This window comes from Balaenoptera ricei, chromosome 5 (genome assembly GCF_028023285.1).
Source record: "Balaenoptera ricei isolate mBalRic1 chromosome 5, mBalRic1.hap2, whole genome shotgun sequence".
In the NCBI taxonomy this organism is placed as follows: domain Eukaryota; kingdom Metazoa; phylum Chordata; class Mammalia; order Artiodactyla; family Balaenopteridae; genus Balaenoptera; species Balaenoptera ricei.
Window position 1 is genome coordinate 123,344,704 of NC_082643.1, and position 14,448 is coordinate 123,359,151.

Sequence of the window (14,448 nt, forward strand, 5' to 3'; positions counted from 1 at the left end):
GTAATGTGCGCTGGGGCCGACGAGGTGGGCTGGAGAACCAGGGAGGGCCTTACAAGGCCAGAAAGCCTGCACCTCCTGCTACAACAGGAGATCTCACAAGATGTTCAGAATGGAGAGTGATGGGGTCAGAGCCAAGTCTGAGGAAGATGGATGCCTTCACACGGACACTGGTATAGAAGGAGCCTGAGGACAGGAAGATTAATTATAGGTGGAAGTCCTCATGATGAGAGGTTTTTAAACTGCAGAAAAGGAAAGCAGCGACAGAGAAGACAGCGGGATGTAAGAAACTTACAGAACTGGATATCTGATGGGACACTGAGAGCAAAAGCCTGCACAGCTGATCACCCTCAGGAATGTCTGTTTATCTACTCAGTCAGCTACCATACGGGTAAAGCTGAAAAGCTAAAAAAACAAAGAGGTTGAATTTAACTCCTGTTTGGTTCTAGAGACTAAATACTAGGGGTGGTCAGTCATTATTTTTGTTCCTTTAATGTTTCTCTCTATATACGTTCAGCTCAAAATATTCTAAAGTTAATCTTACTGTAAAACAATGACTTCTTGTTCAGAAAAACAAATGTCACATTTTTTTTTAGAACAAAAAGAAGGCTGAATTTACCCAGGCCCTTCATGGCGTTCCGAAGAGTTTCTGCATCGGCCCGCTCATCAAACCCAGGGAAGTCAGTCACAGTGCCTCTGAGCGCCTGACACGGGAAAAACAGCAATATTATTCACAGCATGACTAATACGACAGACAACACCAACAGTAAGCCGCTTGCTCTGTTTCATGTTCAGACTTTACATAAATTTATCATTTGATAAGATATATCAATACAACCCCATGTGAAATGGGAAACAGACCATTACAATGTGGATTAGCAGTGCACCAATTCAGCGCACGAGCTCTCCTGGCCCACCTGCGATACCATTAGCAGGAAGGCTGGCTTCCAAGGCCCTCTTCCTTCAGGCATCGCCCCCGTGATCAAGCTCCACCAGCACCTCCTGGTTCACGGAGGGCACTTCCTTGCAGGCTTCATTCCCGTTAAGCCTCTCGCCACTTTGATCTGGGAGCATGCTGAGCCTGCATTACAACTTGAGGCCTTTTGTGGCGCATGTATACCACGGAATATTACTCAGCCATAAAAAGGAGCATCACTGAGCTACCTGTAGTGAGGTGGATGGACCTAGAGGCTGTCATACAGAGTGAAGTAAGTCAGAAAGAGGAAAACAAATACGGTATGCTAACACATATATATGGAATCTTAAAAAAAAAAAAAAAAAGGTCATGAAGAGCCTAGGGGCAAGACGGGAATAAAGACGCAGACCTACTAGAGAAGGGACTTCAGGATACGGAGAGGGGGAAGGGTAAGCTGGGACAAAGTGAGAGAGTGGCATGGACATAGATACACCACCAAACGTAAAATAGCTAGTGGGAAGCAGCCGCATAGCACAGGGAGATCAGCTCGGTGCTTTGTGACCACCTAGAGGGGTGGGATAGGGAGGGTGGGAGGGAGGGAGACGCAAGAGGGAGGAGATATGGGGACATATGTAGATGTATAACTGATTCACTTTGTTATAAAGCAGAAACTAACACACCATTGTAAAGCAATTATGCTCCAACAAAGATGTTAAAAACAAAAACAAAAACAAAAACTTGAGGCCTTACCCTAGGCACTGAACACTAAGCAATGCTCTTAATAAATCTAGTCCTGTTTCCTTATACTTACTTAGGGATTTTAAGATAACCTGGCAAAACCTGAAAAGATATTCAGTAGCTCATGTGCCAGAAGAATACAAATTTCTGAATTTAGAACTTTTAAAGATATATTAGAAGATACTGTTTGTAAGAGTTCCTATTTTATGTTATCATATATAATACTTTTAATCATCCAAATATTTTAATACCTCCAAAAAATGTTTGTAATATCATTAGATCTTTAGAATCAGAAGGCTTTATTATTACTGAGCCATAAATTTTTATCTTATGATAAAGGGAGGCTCCCAGGATTTATTTTTACCAATAAATGTTCTTGAAGTACCTCACAACTCCTGTCAAGGTTCCAGCCAAAACTGAGAAATAAACAGCTATAAGGGTTGGGGACTGAGAATACTTGTCTGGTTTACGATCACTTCTGTTTTATTATGAATGCATGGAAGCACGATCACCTACAAGGAAAAAAATTTCTCTTCCACCTTAACATCCAAGTGCTGCATTTGCCTACAATATCTTAACACCAACCACATTAAAAAAAAAAAAAAAAAAGACAACAAAGAGACACATCCATGGGGAAGAACTTCCATGGGACATGCACCAGAGGTCAGCTCAGAGACCTCTCTTCAGTGGCACTGAATCTCGCCTCCTGAAAAAGCAGCACTCAGGGATGCAGGAGACAGACTCTCTCCTTGACCAAACTTCAGGCAGGCTCCTCAGAGCCCTCTTTTTGACTAGGACTGGTCTCTAGCCTGCCAAGCCCAGCTGTAGCAAGAATCCTGCTAAAGTCAGTTTAGAGAGAATCCCGCAAACCTTCATATCTGTTCAAGTTCCTCATCCTCCATCTTTGACGTATAAATCCATGGGCTGCCTTTAGCAAGAATCCCTCTACCCTTAATGTCTCCTCTTAGTAGCTTCCCATCCACTGACCCCCTTCATCCTGCTCACTGGTTGTAAGTTCCCAGCTGCCTTTGCTATATCTGGACTTGAACCCAATCTCTTCTCTTCTATTGCAATAAGCATGACCTTTACTGCAATAGTTTTGAAAGTCTTCTTTACCATTTAACAAGTGTGAGAATAATTTTTTCTTTAACAATAGTCTCCTCTTGTTCAAGGAAAGAAGAAAGACTCTTCTTTCCTCTGAACAGAGTCAGCCTTGAGAGAACCTACAGGAAAACCTTAGTGTTGTAATTATGTGGCCAAAAGCATACAACCCAAGAGAAGAGGTGTTTCCCAGTTTCATCTCCCAGCCCCAGTGTTGACTGGTAGCAGCTTTCATCCCCCCAAGCCATCCCCCCAACACAAAGCCAAACAAAAGATAGTGGCCAAGCAGGAAAAGGAGGGGCAGGGAAGCCTCACTTATCTCATGGGGAGGTCATGAACATAAGCCAGAGCTCTTCATTCTACTAAGTGGGAAAATGCGATACTGTGATTTACAATAAGAAACATATATATTTGGTCTTTGTCCCCATTTCCTGCACAGACCTCCTAAAACCCTTGGAATTCCCGGATGATAAGAGTGATAAATTTCATAACGATAAGAGCTTGATATTCATAGCAAACCCCCTTCAATCACACCTGACTTTGTTAATGAGGCGACTTTTAGGAAGCATCTAAGGATGGGGGTTTGGGGGCTGGTTGCCCGGGGAACCAACCATGCGATTAGAGGGTTGGAACTTTCAGTCCCGTACCCGCAACCCCACCTCAGGGAAGAGAGAGGGGCTGGAGATGGAGTTCAATCACCAATGGCCAATGATTTAGTCAGTCATGCCTATGTAATGAAGCCTCCATAAAATCCAAAAGGACACGGTTTGGAGACCTTCCAGGCTGGTGAACACGTGGAGTTGTAGGGACACTGGTTCACTCGGAGTGGGCACTGAAGCTCCAGGCCCCTTCCCACACACCTTGCCCTATGCATCTCTTCCATCTGGCTGATCCTGAGTTGTATCCTTTTATAATAAACCAGTCATCTAGTAAGTAAAATGCTTCTCTGAGATCTGTGAGCCAATGATGGGGTCATTGGAAACTCCAATCTACAGCCAGTCAGTCAGAATCACAGATGACAATCTGGCCTTGCAACTGGCGTCTGAAATGGGGGTGCGGGTATGAAGAGGGGTGGTCTTGCAGAACTGAGCCCTTAAACCTGTGGGAGCTGATGCTATCTCCAGCAGACAATGGCAGAACTGAGCTGAATAGCAAGACACCCATCTGGTACAGGAGAACTGCTTGTTGGTGTGTGGAAACCACACCCCACATTAGAGGTGGGTTCAGAACCCTTTTAGAAATCCACCCAAAGCCAGGCTAGCCTCCATTTCCACCCTATCTAAAAAGCACAGATGCATAAGGGCCAATAAACTCCCTGCCATTTGTTCTATAGCTTGACCATATGAAAGTGAATGGTTGAATACTGGCAGCTTCAAATGGTTCAACATAATTAAAAGGAGCAAAAGGTTGGGAGAGAAACTGGTAAGATTTGAGGAGATGGCCCTTCAAAATTGGTATGGGTTAGGAAAGTTATTTCTCTCAAGTCAAACTGCAGTTCCTCTCTGTTCGGTAAGACCACTTCAAACTGATGAGGACGACACCATCAATATCATCATAAAAATGAACAAATACCATGGGTTCTCTCACTGTGAGAACTTGGATGACTTAGTTCACCTGTCTGCTTATCTAGTCACTCAACAGCCATTTTCTGAATGCCTTCCACTGCCTATTGTACTAATCACTAGGAAAAAGTCAAGATCTCTTAAGTCAAGAGAAAATGATAGGCATGTAAATAGTCAAGCGCAGTAGAGTATACACACACAGAGGTTTCATCAGGGTAATATGAGCACACAAAGGAGGGACTGAGACAGGAAGAGTGGAGAGAAAAGAAATCAGAAAAACTTCCCCAAGATGTCTTGAAAGTTGCCTGTAATTTTGCCAGGCTGGCTCAGGAAAGTAGAAAAGGGCAGGCAGCTATTTCAGTATGAATTAAAAACATGGAAGAAGTAAACAATGCGGTGCTTTGGACAAAGGGTTAAGTATTTCAACAGACTGGAACAAGCAGTCAAATTGGATAGAAAAACAAACAAGGGAAAGGTCACAGTGGGGAGCGAGGACGGCTGGAAGCCAGGCTGAGAAGAGCAGCCTTCACCCCGTTGGCAAAGGAAGCCCTTGGAGGGCATTTAAGCAAGCATGCAAGGAACAAGGTTGACTCTGCACAGTAATATTACTAGGGCAGCAGTGGGGACAAGAGGACAGAATTGTGCACGTGTGGAGACAGAAAGACTGTTTGAAAGACTACTAAACGTAAGAAGGTTAAAAAAGACCTGATCTAAGTCAGGAGCAGTGGAAATGGAAAGGAAAAGGCAGACAGGAACAGGGCCAAGGCAGAAGGAAACCATTTAGGATGATTCATTTTTTGGATAAGGAACAGGATGGCTGGTTTTGCATTTCTCCACATACTGAAAGAGAAGCAGGCTTGTCAGTTACTAGGGCACATAAGTGGTAACTAGAGCTGTGTGAGGAGGCTTCAGGAAAGGCAATATTAATGGAATGGAAAGAAGAGCTGGAGAAGGGAAGGTCACCTACAATCGGAATGGCAGCTAATATCAGCTCAGGGTGGCAATGAGCTCAGAGCTTCACATGGACCATCTCAGCGAAACCCCATTTTACAGATAAAGAAACACACTGGCTTAGAAAGGTTTGGCGAATCACCCAGGTGACCAGCAAGCAAGCAAGTAGCAGAGCTGGCACTTGAACACAGGCCATGGGACTGTGGGCTCTTAACTATGATTCTACGCAGCCTCCCAAAGGCAAAAAGAAAATCCAAAGAAGGTGATGGAATGGAAGACAAAGGAGAAAAATGTTCCAAGGAAAGGAAGAAAAGGCAGTGCCTAAACCATAGGGCAGTCAAGTAAGATGGAAGATGGAAAAGGGGCCACTGGATTTGGCAGCTAGGAGGTCTCTGGTGGCGGTAAAAGCCTGACTGGAGGACGCTAAAGAGTGAATTGAGAGGCAGCGCATCTCTGTGAACTCCCATTTTACAAACAGGCTTTTTTTTTATACTTAAAAAAATACACACACTTTAAAAATACTTTTTCCAGCTTATAGGCTCTGAAGAAGTTTCTAGTAGATAGAGAAACAGCGAAGAGGTTAAGAACAGGGGAGACAGAAGGAATTTGCCTTAAAAAGAAGAGACATCTGACCCCTGAGCCTGAAGGAAACGAGGTGAACAATGGAAAGAAGAGACGTATCCTTGAGTCTCAGCTACTGTGAAGAAGACATAACTGCTGGTTGTATTTTTGAGAGCTTTCTAAAGATTGGGAAACACTCTTGCTACATTTCCATTTGAACAGTCATCATGAAAGCTAGCAAAGCCACAGAGCGGTAGTAAGGGACCAGATGTGAATCACAGGACATGACTCACACAGAGAGAACCCTTGTTTGGACATCCTGTCCAAGCTCCATCCCCACCCACACAAAACCATCTACTGGGCAAATGGGACTCTGCATGGCTCACAGAGGGCTTCCCCTGCTTCCCATCTTTGCCACCGGCCTCAAGTTCAACATGTACACCTTCCCCAGATGAATTCCAACCGTAAGCAGCTACTGTTCCCCTCACGCACCCTCAGTTCATCCCCATCTACCTCAATCCTCTGCCACCAGTGCCGCACCAAGGGAATTATTATATATGCTCAGACAGTACGTGGCCAAAACATATAATTCGGTCTGTTAACTCTCAGCTTCAAAATTATCCATTCTTTTAGCTCTATAATTTTGTTGGCTTTTTTCACTTGCTTGCTCTAAATGAAAAAGTTATTTACCTTCAAAGACTAGTTATGCCAAAATAAAACGAATAAAATTAAACCAAAACACAAGTGAAGAGTTGCTTTTGTAGACACAGAATTTAAATGCACAGGAAAATAATACAGAAATAACACTTCAAATTTAGAGATGAGAAAACATTCACCTGGTCTGGGACATTTTAAGAGGAGAATTAAACCCTCTTTAAATTTGTCATCCAGTTCAATGAAATCAACACCTAAACAGCTACCCAACATTCCACATAGTACTAACTAAGAGCCAGAAATCATTAAGCAAAACACTGCAGCTGAGCAACTGTACAATGGTTTTTACCCACGGTTCTTCTGAGGCTCAGGTTTCGCAAAAAGCCTTTCCCCCACTCCCCCAAGAAAGGGTGGGGTGGGGAGGCCAAGGGCAGAGTTCTGCCTTCCCTCTCCAGTCACAGCAGTTCAGGTCTTATCTGACGGACACAGTACAGAACAGGCCCATTAATATTTCCTTTGATAATGGGTCCCACTGGTCAGCAAAGAAAAAAAAATTGAAAATCACTGTACTAAGAAAGAAATGAGATGAGCAAGAAAAGAGGAAAAAGCCAGGGCAACATGATTATGATTTGAGATGCAAAGTAAATTAAATATCAGAAAAAACTAGAACCTCCAAGAGGACTGAGGGGCACAAACACATACCATGAGGGGTCAGAAATAAGGTCTCAAGTCCTAATCTTCACTGTTGCTCAATCCCATCAAAAGAGGTGAAAATTATAGTTCAAAGCCTCAACTTCGAACTGGTCTATAACTTTTGCTAAGTTTCACATAACTTCCTTTCCCTTTCATGCTCCTTCTTATTTTTGCTTCTTTCTATTTTGTCTAATCATCCAACTACCTTTGACCTCTCAAAGTCAGGTGTAAGGAAACAAAGCATCACTATAAAATAGTTTACATTATGTGCACAGTGGTAGAAAAGTTTTTAGTAACTTAATAAAGGTTTTGTCAACATAATTTAGATTTTTGTTGTGTTTCTTTAATGCTCCTATGGCTACCTCCCTGCTAGTATAAGAATGCCTTCCCTTGGCAAATACTAATAAAGTGGAAAGTTTAACTGTCCATGAATAATGGTGATACCTTTGAGTCAGTAAAGTGGGCAAATGTATTAACCTCCGAAGAAGGGGCTATTTTACCTAGTTGTTGAATTGGCCATTTTGCACATAGCACGTGAAAAGCTATTTCACTAACCAATTCATTCACATCGATGCTTCAGAAAACAATCAAGTTTACAGATTTCTCATATTAGAGAAGAGTGTGCATGGATTCACAACTTTACTTCCTTTTGCATCTAAACAAGAGACAGAAATCTAACGAACTTGGCTGGTCCTAGAAAAAGGGAAGAAATAAGTTAGCTTCAAATCTTTAGTTGTAGGAAGAGATAAATAATACATAATCAAATGGATGACCTATAGAGATGAAAATAGATTTAAAGATCACATACACCCTGCTGTGTACTAGATAGCTCCACCTAAATGTTTTATAAAGAACTCAAATTCAACAAATCCACCAACTCTGCTTTTCTCCCACCTCCAACCTGCATTCCTTTCTCAGAGAAAAACACAATCAACCACTCCATCAAGGAAGCCGCTCACATTTACCTTAACCTGGCCCTTCACCAACTCCCACTCACTCATGCATCCAATTTGCCCACTCACTCCTACAGTCCCCTCCTATCTAAAGTCCCAGCTACTGCCTAGTTTAAGCCCTTAAGATTCACTGGGATTACAGCAAGAGATGCCCAAGTAGTCTTCCAATGTCCCGCTTCCCTCTCCCCTCCTCAACTCCCACACCACCATCCCGCCTCTGCAGCCCCCAGAAGCACAATATCACATTGGCCCCGGGGCTATCTTTGTTAAATACAAATCTGACCATGGCATACCCCAACTAATGACTCTCTGGTAGCTCTCCATTACCTACAAAATGGCACATATTCTTTAGCTCCGGCTCCCGTCTGCCTTTCCGGCACCCCTTTCCAAGGCAGGGCTCCATCTCCCCAACTGACTGCAGCTTCACGCCAGCAAGACCAGACTGCCTGCAGCTGCTGGCCCTGCCAAACTCCTTTACAGCCCCAGGCATGTAGTTTTGCTCCTGTTGCCTCTACGTATCATGCCTTTCCTCCTTTGTCCCATATGACTAACGTCGGCTAAGTTACCTCAATTTCCTCTTCTGTGAAACTGAAATAGTAATATTTATTTCCGAAACTGTATTACGACCACTAAATAATGCATAAAAAGGACTTGGCAATGCACCTGTCGTATCAATAAATCTTAGCTCCATTTCCCTTTTTATTTCCCATGTCTAATAATACCTGACACGCAGTAGGAACTCAAAAGCTTCAAACGTTCATGAATGTATGCATGAATGGCAAAGTAAAGAGAACAGTTAGGAACTGGAGTCCAAAGAAAATGACACCAACTGGAATATGTATTCCTTTCAATTAATCAATGGCTTACAGATGTAAATATTATACAAACCAATAAACTGAAAGATGGGTCCATAAAACACAAAGAAAAGGTCTTAGGAGCACTAATTTGGTAAACAAACAAACAAACAAAATCAACTGATACATTTGTGAAGTTTTAGACTAGCATACAGGTTATATGAATAGAATTTATTTCAGAAGTGGACCTCAGACTAACTTGCCACCTGTGTCCAAGGGGCACTAGCTCAAGACAAGAGAATTAAGGTTTACTGAACACCACTGAATCGCTCAGTGGCTTGCAAAGCAGCCAAGCAGCTTGTGATGTAGTTCTTTCTCAGCATCCAAAATGAAGACCATAGTCAAGGAATCAGGAACGGAGAAAGACTAACCCAAAGCAGCATAGGCCACGGGTAAACAGGTGACCTGATCTAAGAACCCCCAAGGGAATCACTACAGAGAGATGCGGCCGTAAAGTGAATGGCATGAAAAGAGGCACTCAACATCCAGTCAACTCCTCTGGAACGAACCTCCCCTCAAATTTCCTTATTTACATTGGTCCTGCTTGCTCAGCACAGGGCCCTTGTGAATTATCATAGTGCGATGATTTCAAGCCAACCAAAAAAATTTCTATTCAAATTTTGTACAGCTTAAATATGTATCAGGCTGATAACTATGATGTTCATGAAGTTTCTGGTCAAAAATTATGTACCCTGCTTTTGCTTCATGACATTCCTGATGCTCTGAATATATTGACTCTTTGTAAACAACACTATAAATTAAACTGAGTTCAGACCGCCCAAAATGTAATTTTTTTAAAGTTTCATTATCCTAAAGAAAATTAAAGACATAAAAGCCTTAAATTGAATTAAAATGTATTAAATGGATCATTTGTCTATGAAATATAGCCAACTCTTGATTTTTCCAAAGAACACAGAACTACACGATGTACTTTCAAATACTTAAACAAATTAGAATATCTATGAAATAATTTGGCTCTAGCTAAATACTGAGATTAAAAAAAAAAAACAAAAACCTGTGTAAGCAAGTAAAGCCATAGGAGAGAAATAGGTCAGGAGCCTATTTAAGAAATCCAAATCCCAAATACTGTAAGTCAGATTAAAGAAATGACCCTAAAACCTAATGAAAAATTCACACTTACATAATCAGAAGTTGATTGTTGAGAGAAAAAAGATGAAGGGATTCAAAAATATTTACTATATATAGGTAACTCAGGCAATTTTAACAGCTCTTTGGCTATTCCTTAGTAAATATCTTCAACTAGCTTGTACCCAAATTTAACATAGTAGATTTTATTACTGATCCAATAATCATAATAATTTAGTACTCATTTAGCCTTTTATGCTAAAATAACATGGATGCTGTGGTTTCAAACCAGATAAATACAAAACCATTCAAATGAATAGTTTCAAACCTATAAAAAAGTAAATACTGTCCAGGAACTGTTTACATGCAGGTACATTTGTCATTTATATTCTCGTATGTCATGGAGAAGATACAGTTAACCAGTGTGCTCTCTTTGAGAAAAACTGGGAAGCCTCAGGTTAGACTATTTCTCTCCAAATAACAACAGTTAACTGGTTGAATCCCACATATTTCAATACTAATGGATGAGGATTAGGACCAGAAGGAGAAGGGCAGAGCTCAAGTAGTGGTACCCCACAAATGCCTCCAGCTCTGAATGTATTTACCTAACATGATAAGTCACTTTTTATGTTGTTCCCAATATTTGCCCAGTATTGCCAGGCAGGTTAAGAATCTGCCTGCCAATGCAAGGGACACGGGTTCGATCCCTGGTCCGGGAAGATCCCACATGCCGCAGAGCAACTAAGTCCGTGCGCCACAACTACTGAGCCTGTGCTCTAGAGCCCGTGAGCCACAACTACTGAGCCCACGTGCCACAACTACTGAAGCCCACGTGCCTAGAGCCCACGCACCGCCACAACTAGAGAAAGCACGGTGCATAGCAACGAAGACCCAACGCAGCCAAAAAATAAATTTAAAAAATTAAAAAAAAAAAAAAAGCAGCATTGACATGAAGTACATTCATTATAATATAATTTATAATTTACTTACAAATATATTAATATAAATATTCATGAGTGTAAAATATCCCTAATAATATTTGTTTACATAAAAAAAGAAACTCCAATGTATCTGTCAAAGATCAATCAATGCTTTCTTGTCAAATTCGTAATAAGACAGTCGTGCCCGTGATCTACATATGCGATAATTGATTCCTGGATATCTGCAGACTGTTATCTGCAGGGTGGTCCCAATGTTAAGTAAGAAGAGAAAACCACTGGTATGGAAGATGTAGCTCATAAACATGAAGAATCACTGCTGTGGGAGGCTACATTTTCACTTTTCATTAAATAAGAGACATTAATATTTAACAACATATTTTAAATTGCCAGAATGTGCACCTCTAAGACTCAGCCATGATGCCATTACTCTACAGATGGCCAGAGAGTGGAAGCCCATACTGCACGTCAACAAAAGGTACTACCATGGAAACTGTTTGAAACCCAACACTGAAGTACTTCTGCTTTTCTACAATTACACTGGGGTCCAAAGGAAATTTTAGACAGTAAAAGTGCAATTCCATAATGTGGGCATTCTGCACACCATCAAATGTGAGTATAAAGCCAACAAAACTTCACCTTAATATTAAATACTTTAACAAAATGTTTTACTTCCATGGTTTCCAAGGATAACTAATAACAAAGCTAGTGTAAAATTCAATACTGTATCTTTCTTAATATTACTTGTAATTTTTATGATAACTAAAAACTGTGACTTGGATAGAAAACAGTCCTGGTTATACTGTAATAGAGGTCATGTACAAAATTCTATAATACAAGCCACCATTCTCCCAGGTTTTGTATATATAAGGGTTTTTACACCATTTTTATTCTTTGAAATTATCAATGTCCACATTTGGGAAAATGTGTTCATTTATGCTATCTTGGGTAGAGTCTACATAATTAAAGGAACTGACTGAAAAGCTTCAGAAATCACTGGGTAAATTTACAAAAGAGACAAGAGAAACAGCCAAAAGAGCTAGGATACAGAGAATTATTCTTTAATGCTTACGAAATCATCATTTACATCACCACACCAGCATATCAAGATAGGAAAAATAATGCTCAGCAAAGTTAATTCCATATAAAAGTATCCTTTATATGGTGAAGAATCTAAACCAAAGTTTCCACTTGAAGTAATATGAGACTTGGTTTATTGCTATTAATACTTAAGTGCAAAAGAGGAAGTAAGAATGGAAGTACTGTATAAATTTAATAAAATTACCAACTCCTCTTAATCCTCCCATCTTCTCTTGGAAAGGATCATGAAACCTTATTCAATTTTGATAAGTCAATCTGATTTTTTTTAAAAAGTGAACTATACATGAAAGAGGGCATTGTTTGAGCAGTTGAAACACTTGTTTAAAAAAAGTTTCTGGACTCTGACAAGCCAGTTAGATCGATGAGATCTTGTAAAATTAGTTTCGGGGTGGAGCTGTCGTAAGCACCGATATTTTCTTCACAAAAGATTGTACAACACGGTCAATTTTTAAAGAGTGCTATATAGATTAAACGATTTTCTCCTCCCCACATTTTTGATAAACGTTAAGAACAGCAAAGAAAGCCGTTATTAGGTAATCAAATTCTGAAACAGTCCCAAGGCAGATTCAATTCAGAACTCGTTCCGCGAGTTCGCTACTTAGGAAAAGCAGCTCTTCGGTTTAAACTTTTTGCTTGGGGGGAGAAAAAAAAAATCAGTGCCAACGACGAACAGTTCCTTTTAGTTAAATTGGGTTGAGCGACTGGAAAAAGCTCCACTACAACTCTACTGGAAAAAGCCAACGCCCACCCATAGTATTCAAATACAGGAAACTTGGCGAAATAAATAAATAAAGCCAAGAAAAGAAAAAAAGAAATGCGTTCGCGTCACATGACCACAAGGAGCTGTACTTGCTCTGGTTCTAATTTCAGCCACTCTCTGGAATTTTAGGAAGGCTCCCTTTTACACATTCACTCACGGCTCCCTTTTACACATTCACTCACGGCTCCCTTTTACACATTCACTCACGGCTCCCTTTTACACATTCACTCACGAAGAGGGAGCGCCCCCCAAATCCGGCCACGTCACCGGCGTCTGCGCCAGCTGCGCTGCAGCGCCGGGTGGGAGCAGGTTCGGGTGGGCGCTCCCTAGGAAGGGGAGCAAAGGGGAAACAGAAAGGTGTAAGAAATTCCCGAAGGCAGATTCAGTTTACTCCTAAACTCTTCTGGCTTTCCAACAAATTCTAGAACTCCTGAACAGTTTAGAAAGTTGGTAAATCCGAGTGCTGCGCGGGGGCGCACGGCCTTACCTGTGCCATGGCGACTGCCCAGGTCAGGAGAAGGTGATTGATGCAGGACTGCAAGAGAAGAGAGAGACGGCGGGTTCAGCGAGTCGGACTTCTCCGCCGCGGCGCCCAGACAGCCCCCCGGGCGCCGCCGCAGACCCGCCCTCTCCGCAGCTCCCGGGACAGCCCTCCGCCGAGCGTCCGCGCCACCCCGGCGCCCCCGCTGCCCTCGGCGGGCTAGGCGAGCGCTCACTCACCCAGACCCGTACCTCCGGGAGAGCGGCGGCGCAGAGAGCAGGCAGAGACGCGGGCGGAGAACGCTCCAGACAGCTGCTTTCTGCGGGTTCCAGGCAACGGAAACGGCAACGGCCCCGCCCCGCCCCCGCCCCCGCCCCCGCCGGCCCATCCCTGCGCGCCGCCGACACGCCCCTGCCCGGGCTTCAGTGCGCCTGCGTGGAGTCCGGCCGGTCTGAGTCCTCGCAGCCTGGGCTGGGTGCGGCTCCCCGAGGGCCCCGGGGACAGCCTGGCCTTCGCGCAGCGGGAGGGCGTGGGGAGCTGTCCAGGACTCCGTGTTTGGGATCGCTGGGGCCTCCCTCCCCTCCGTGGCCGCAGGAACGCGGACCTCACCCGGTGCTCGGCCTTAACGGTGCAGGAGCGTGAAGACCAGACAGTCTCTGCGGGCAAGGACAGCGCGTCTTTGACCACGGTCTAGAATTCCCAAGTTTATTTTTAAGTTTGTTTAAAAAAAATAAAAAGTGTCAATCGTTGCTTCCTAGATGGCCTTCTCTTAAATGTATATATAGCTCGTTGGTGACTTCCTTGGGAAATTTAAAAACCTCCGCCTGGGGTCGGTTCCTATTTTCAGAACCAGCCTAGAACTTTCAAATAACTTAAATTTGAGCCATTCCCTATTATTAGTTAAACTTAAAATACATGAGTATGAGAGAGAGAAAGACGGAGACACAGACACTACAGGAGGTTGTACTAGGCTGGTGCAGAGAACGCAAAGACAGAAAGACAGTGCCCTTCTCAGATTTACTAGCGTGGCGAGAGGGGAGGCACCGGGCGGGCGCCGGGAGGCGGGAGGACAGAAGCCGGCAGCCCTAGACGCAGTAAGATA

General features: G+C 42.8%; 1 protein-coding gene across 2 annotated transcripts in view; it reads right to left on the reverse strand.

The window, feature by feature from the left end:
• The window catches only part of ANXA5 (annexin A5), a 31,031-nt gene extending 17,311 nt beyond the window's left edge, over window positions 1–13,720 (reverse strand). The window contains exons 1-3 of one of the 2 annotated variants that reach the window (XM_059923524.1): window positions 13,598–13,720; window positions 13,353–13,400; window positions 617–701 (exon numbers count right to left, since the gene is read on the reverse strand). In XM_059923524.1, coding sequence (XP_059779507.1) covers window positions 617–701; window positions 13,353–13,361 — 94 coding nt within the window. In that variant the 5' untranslated portion in view covers window positions 13,362–13,400; window positions 13,598–13,720. Of the gene's footprint in view, window positions 1–616; window positions 702–13,352; window positions 13,401–13,585 lie in introns of both variants that reach the window. The other variant, XM_059923525.1, reaches the window with a different exon arrangement.
• Window positions 13,721–14,448: the final 728 nt, after the last annotated feature.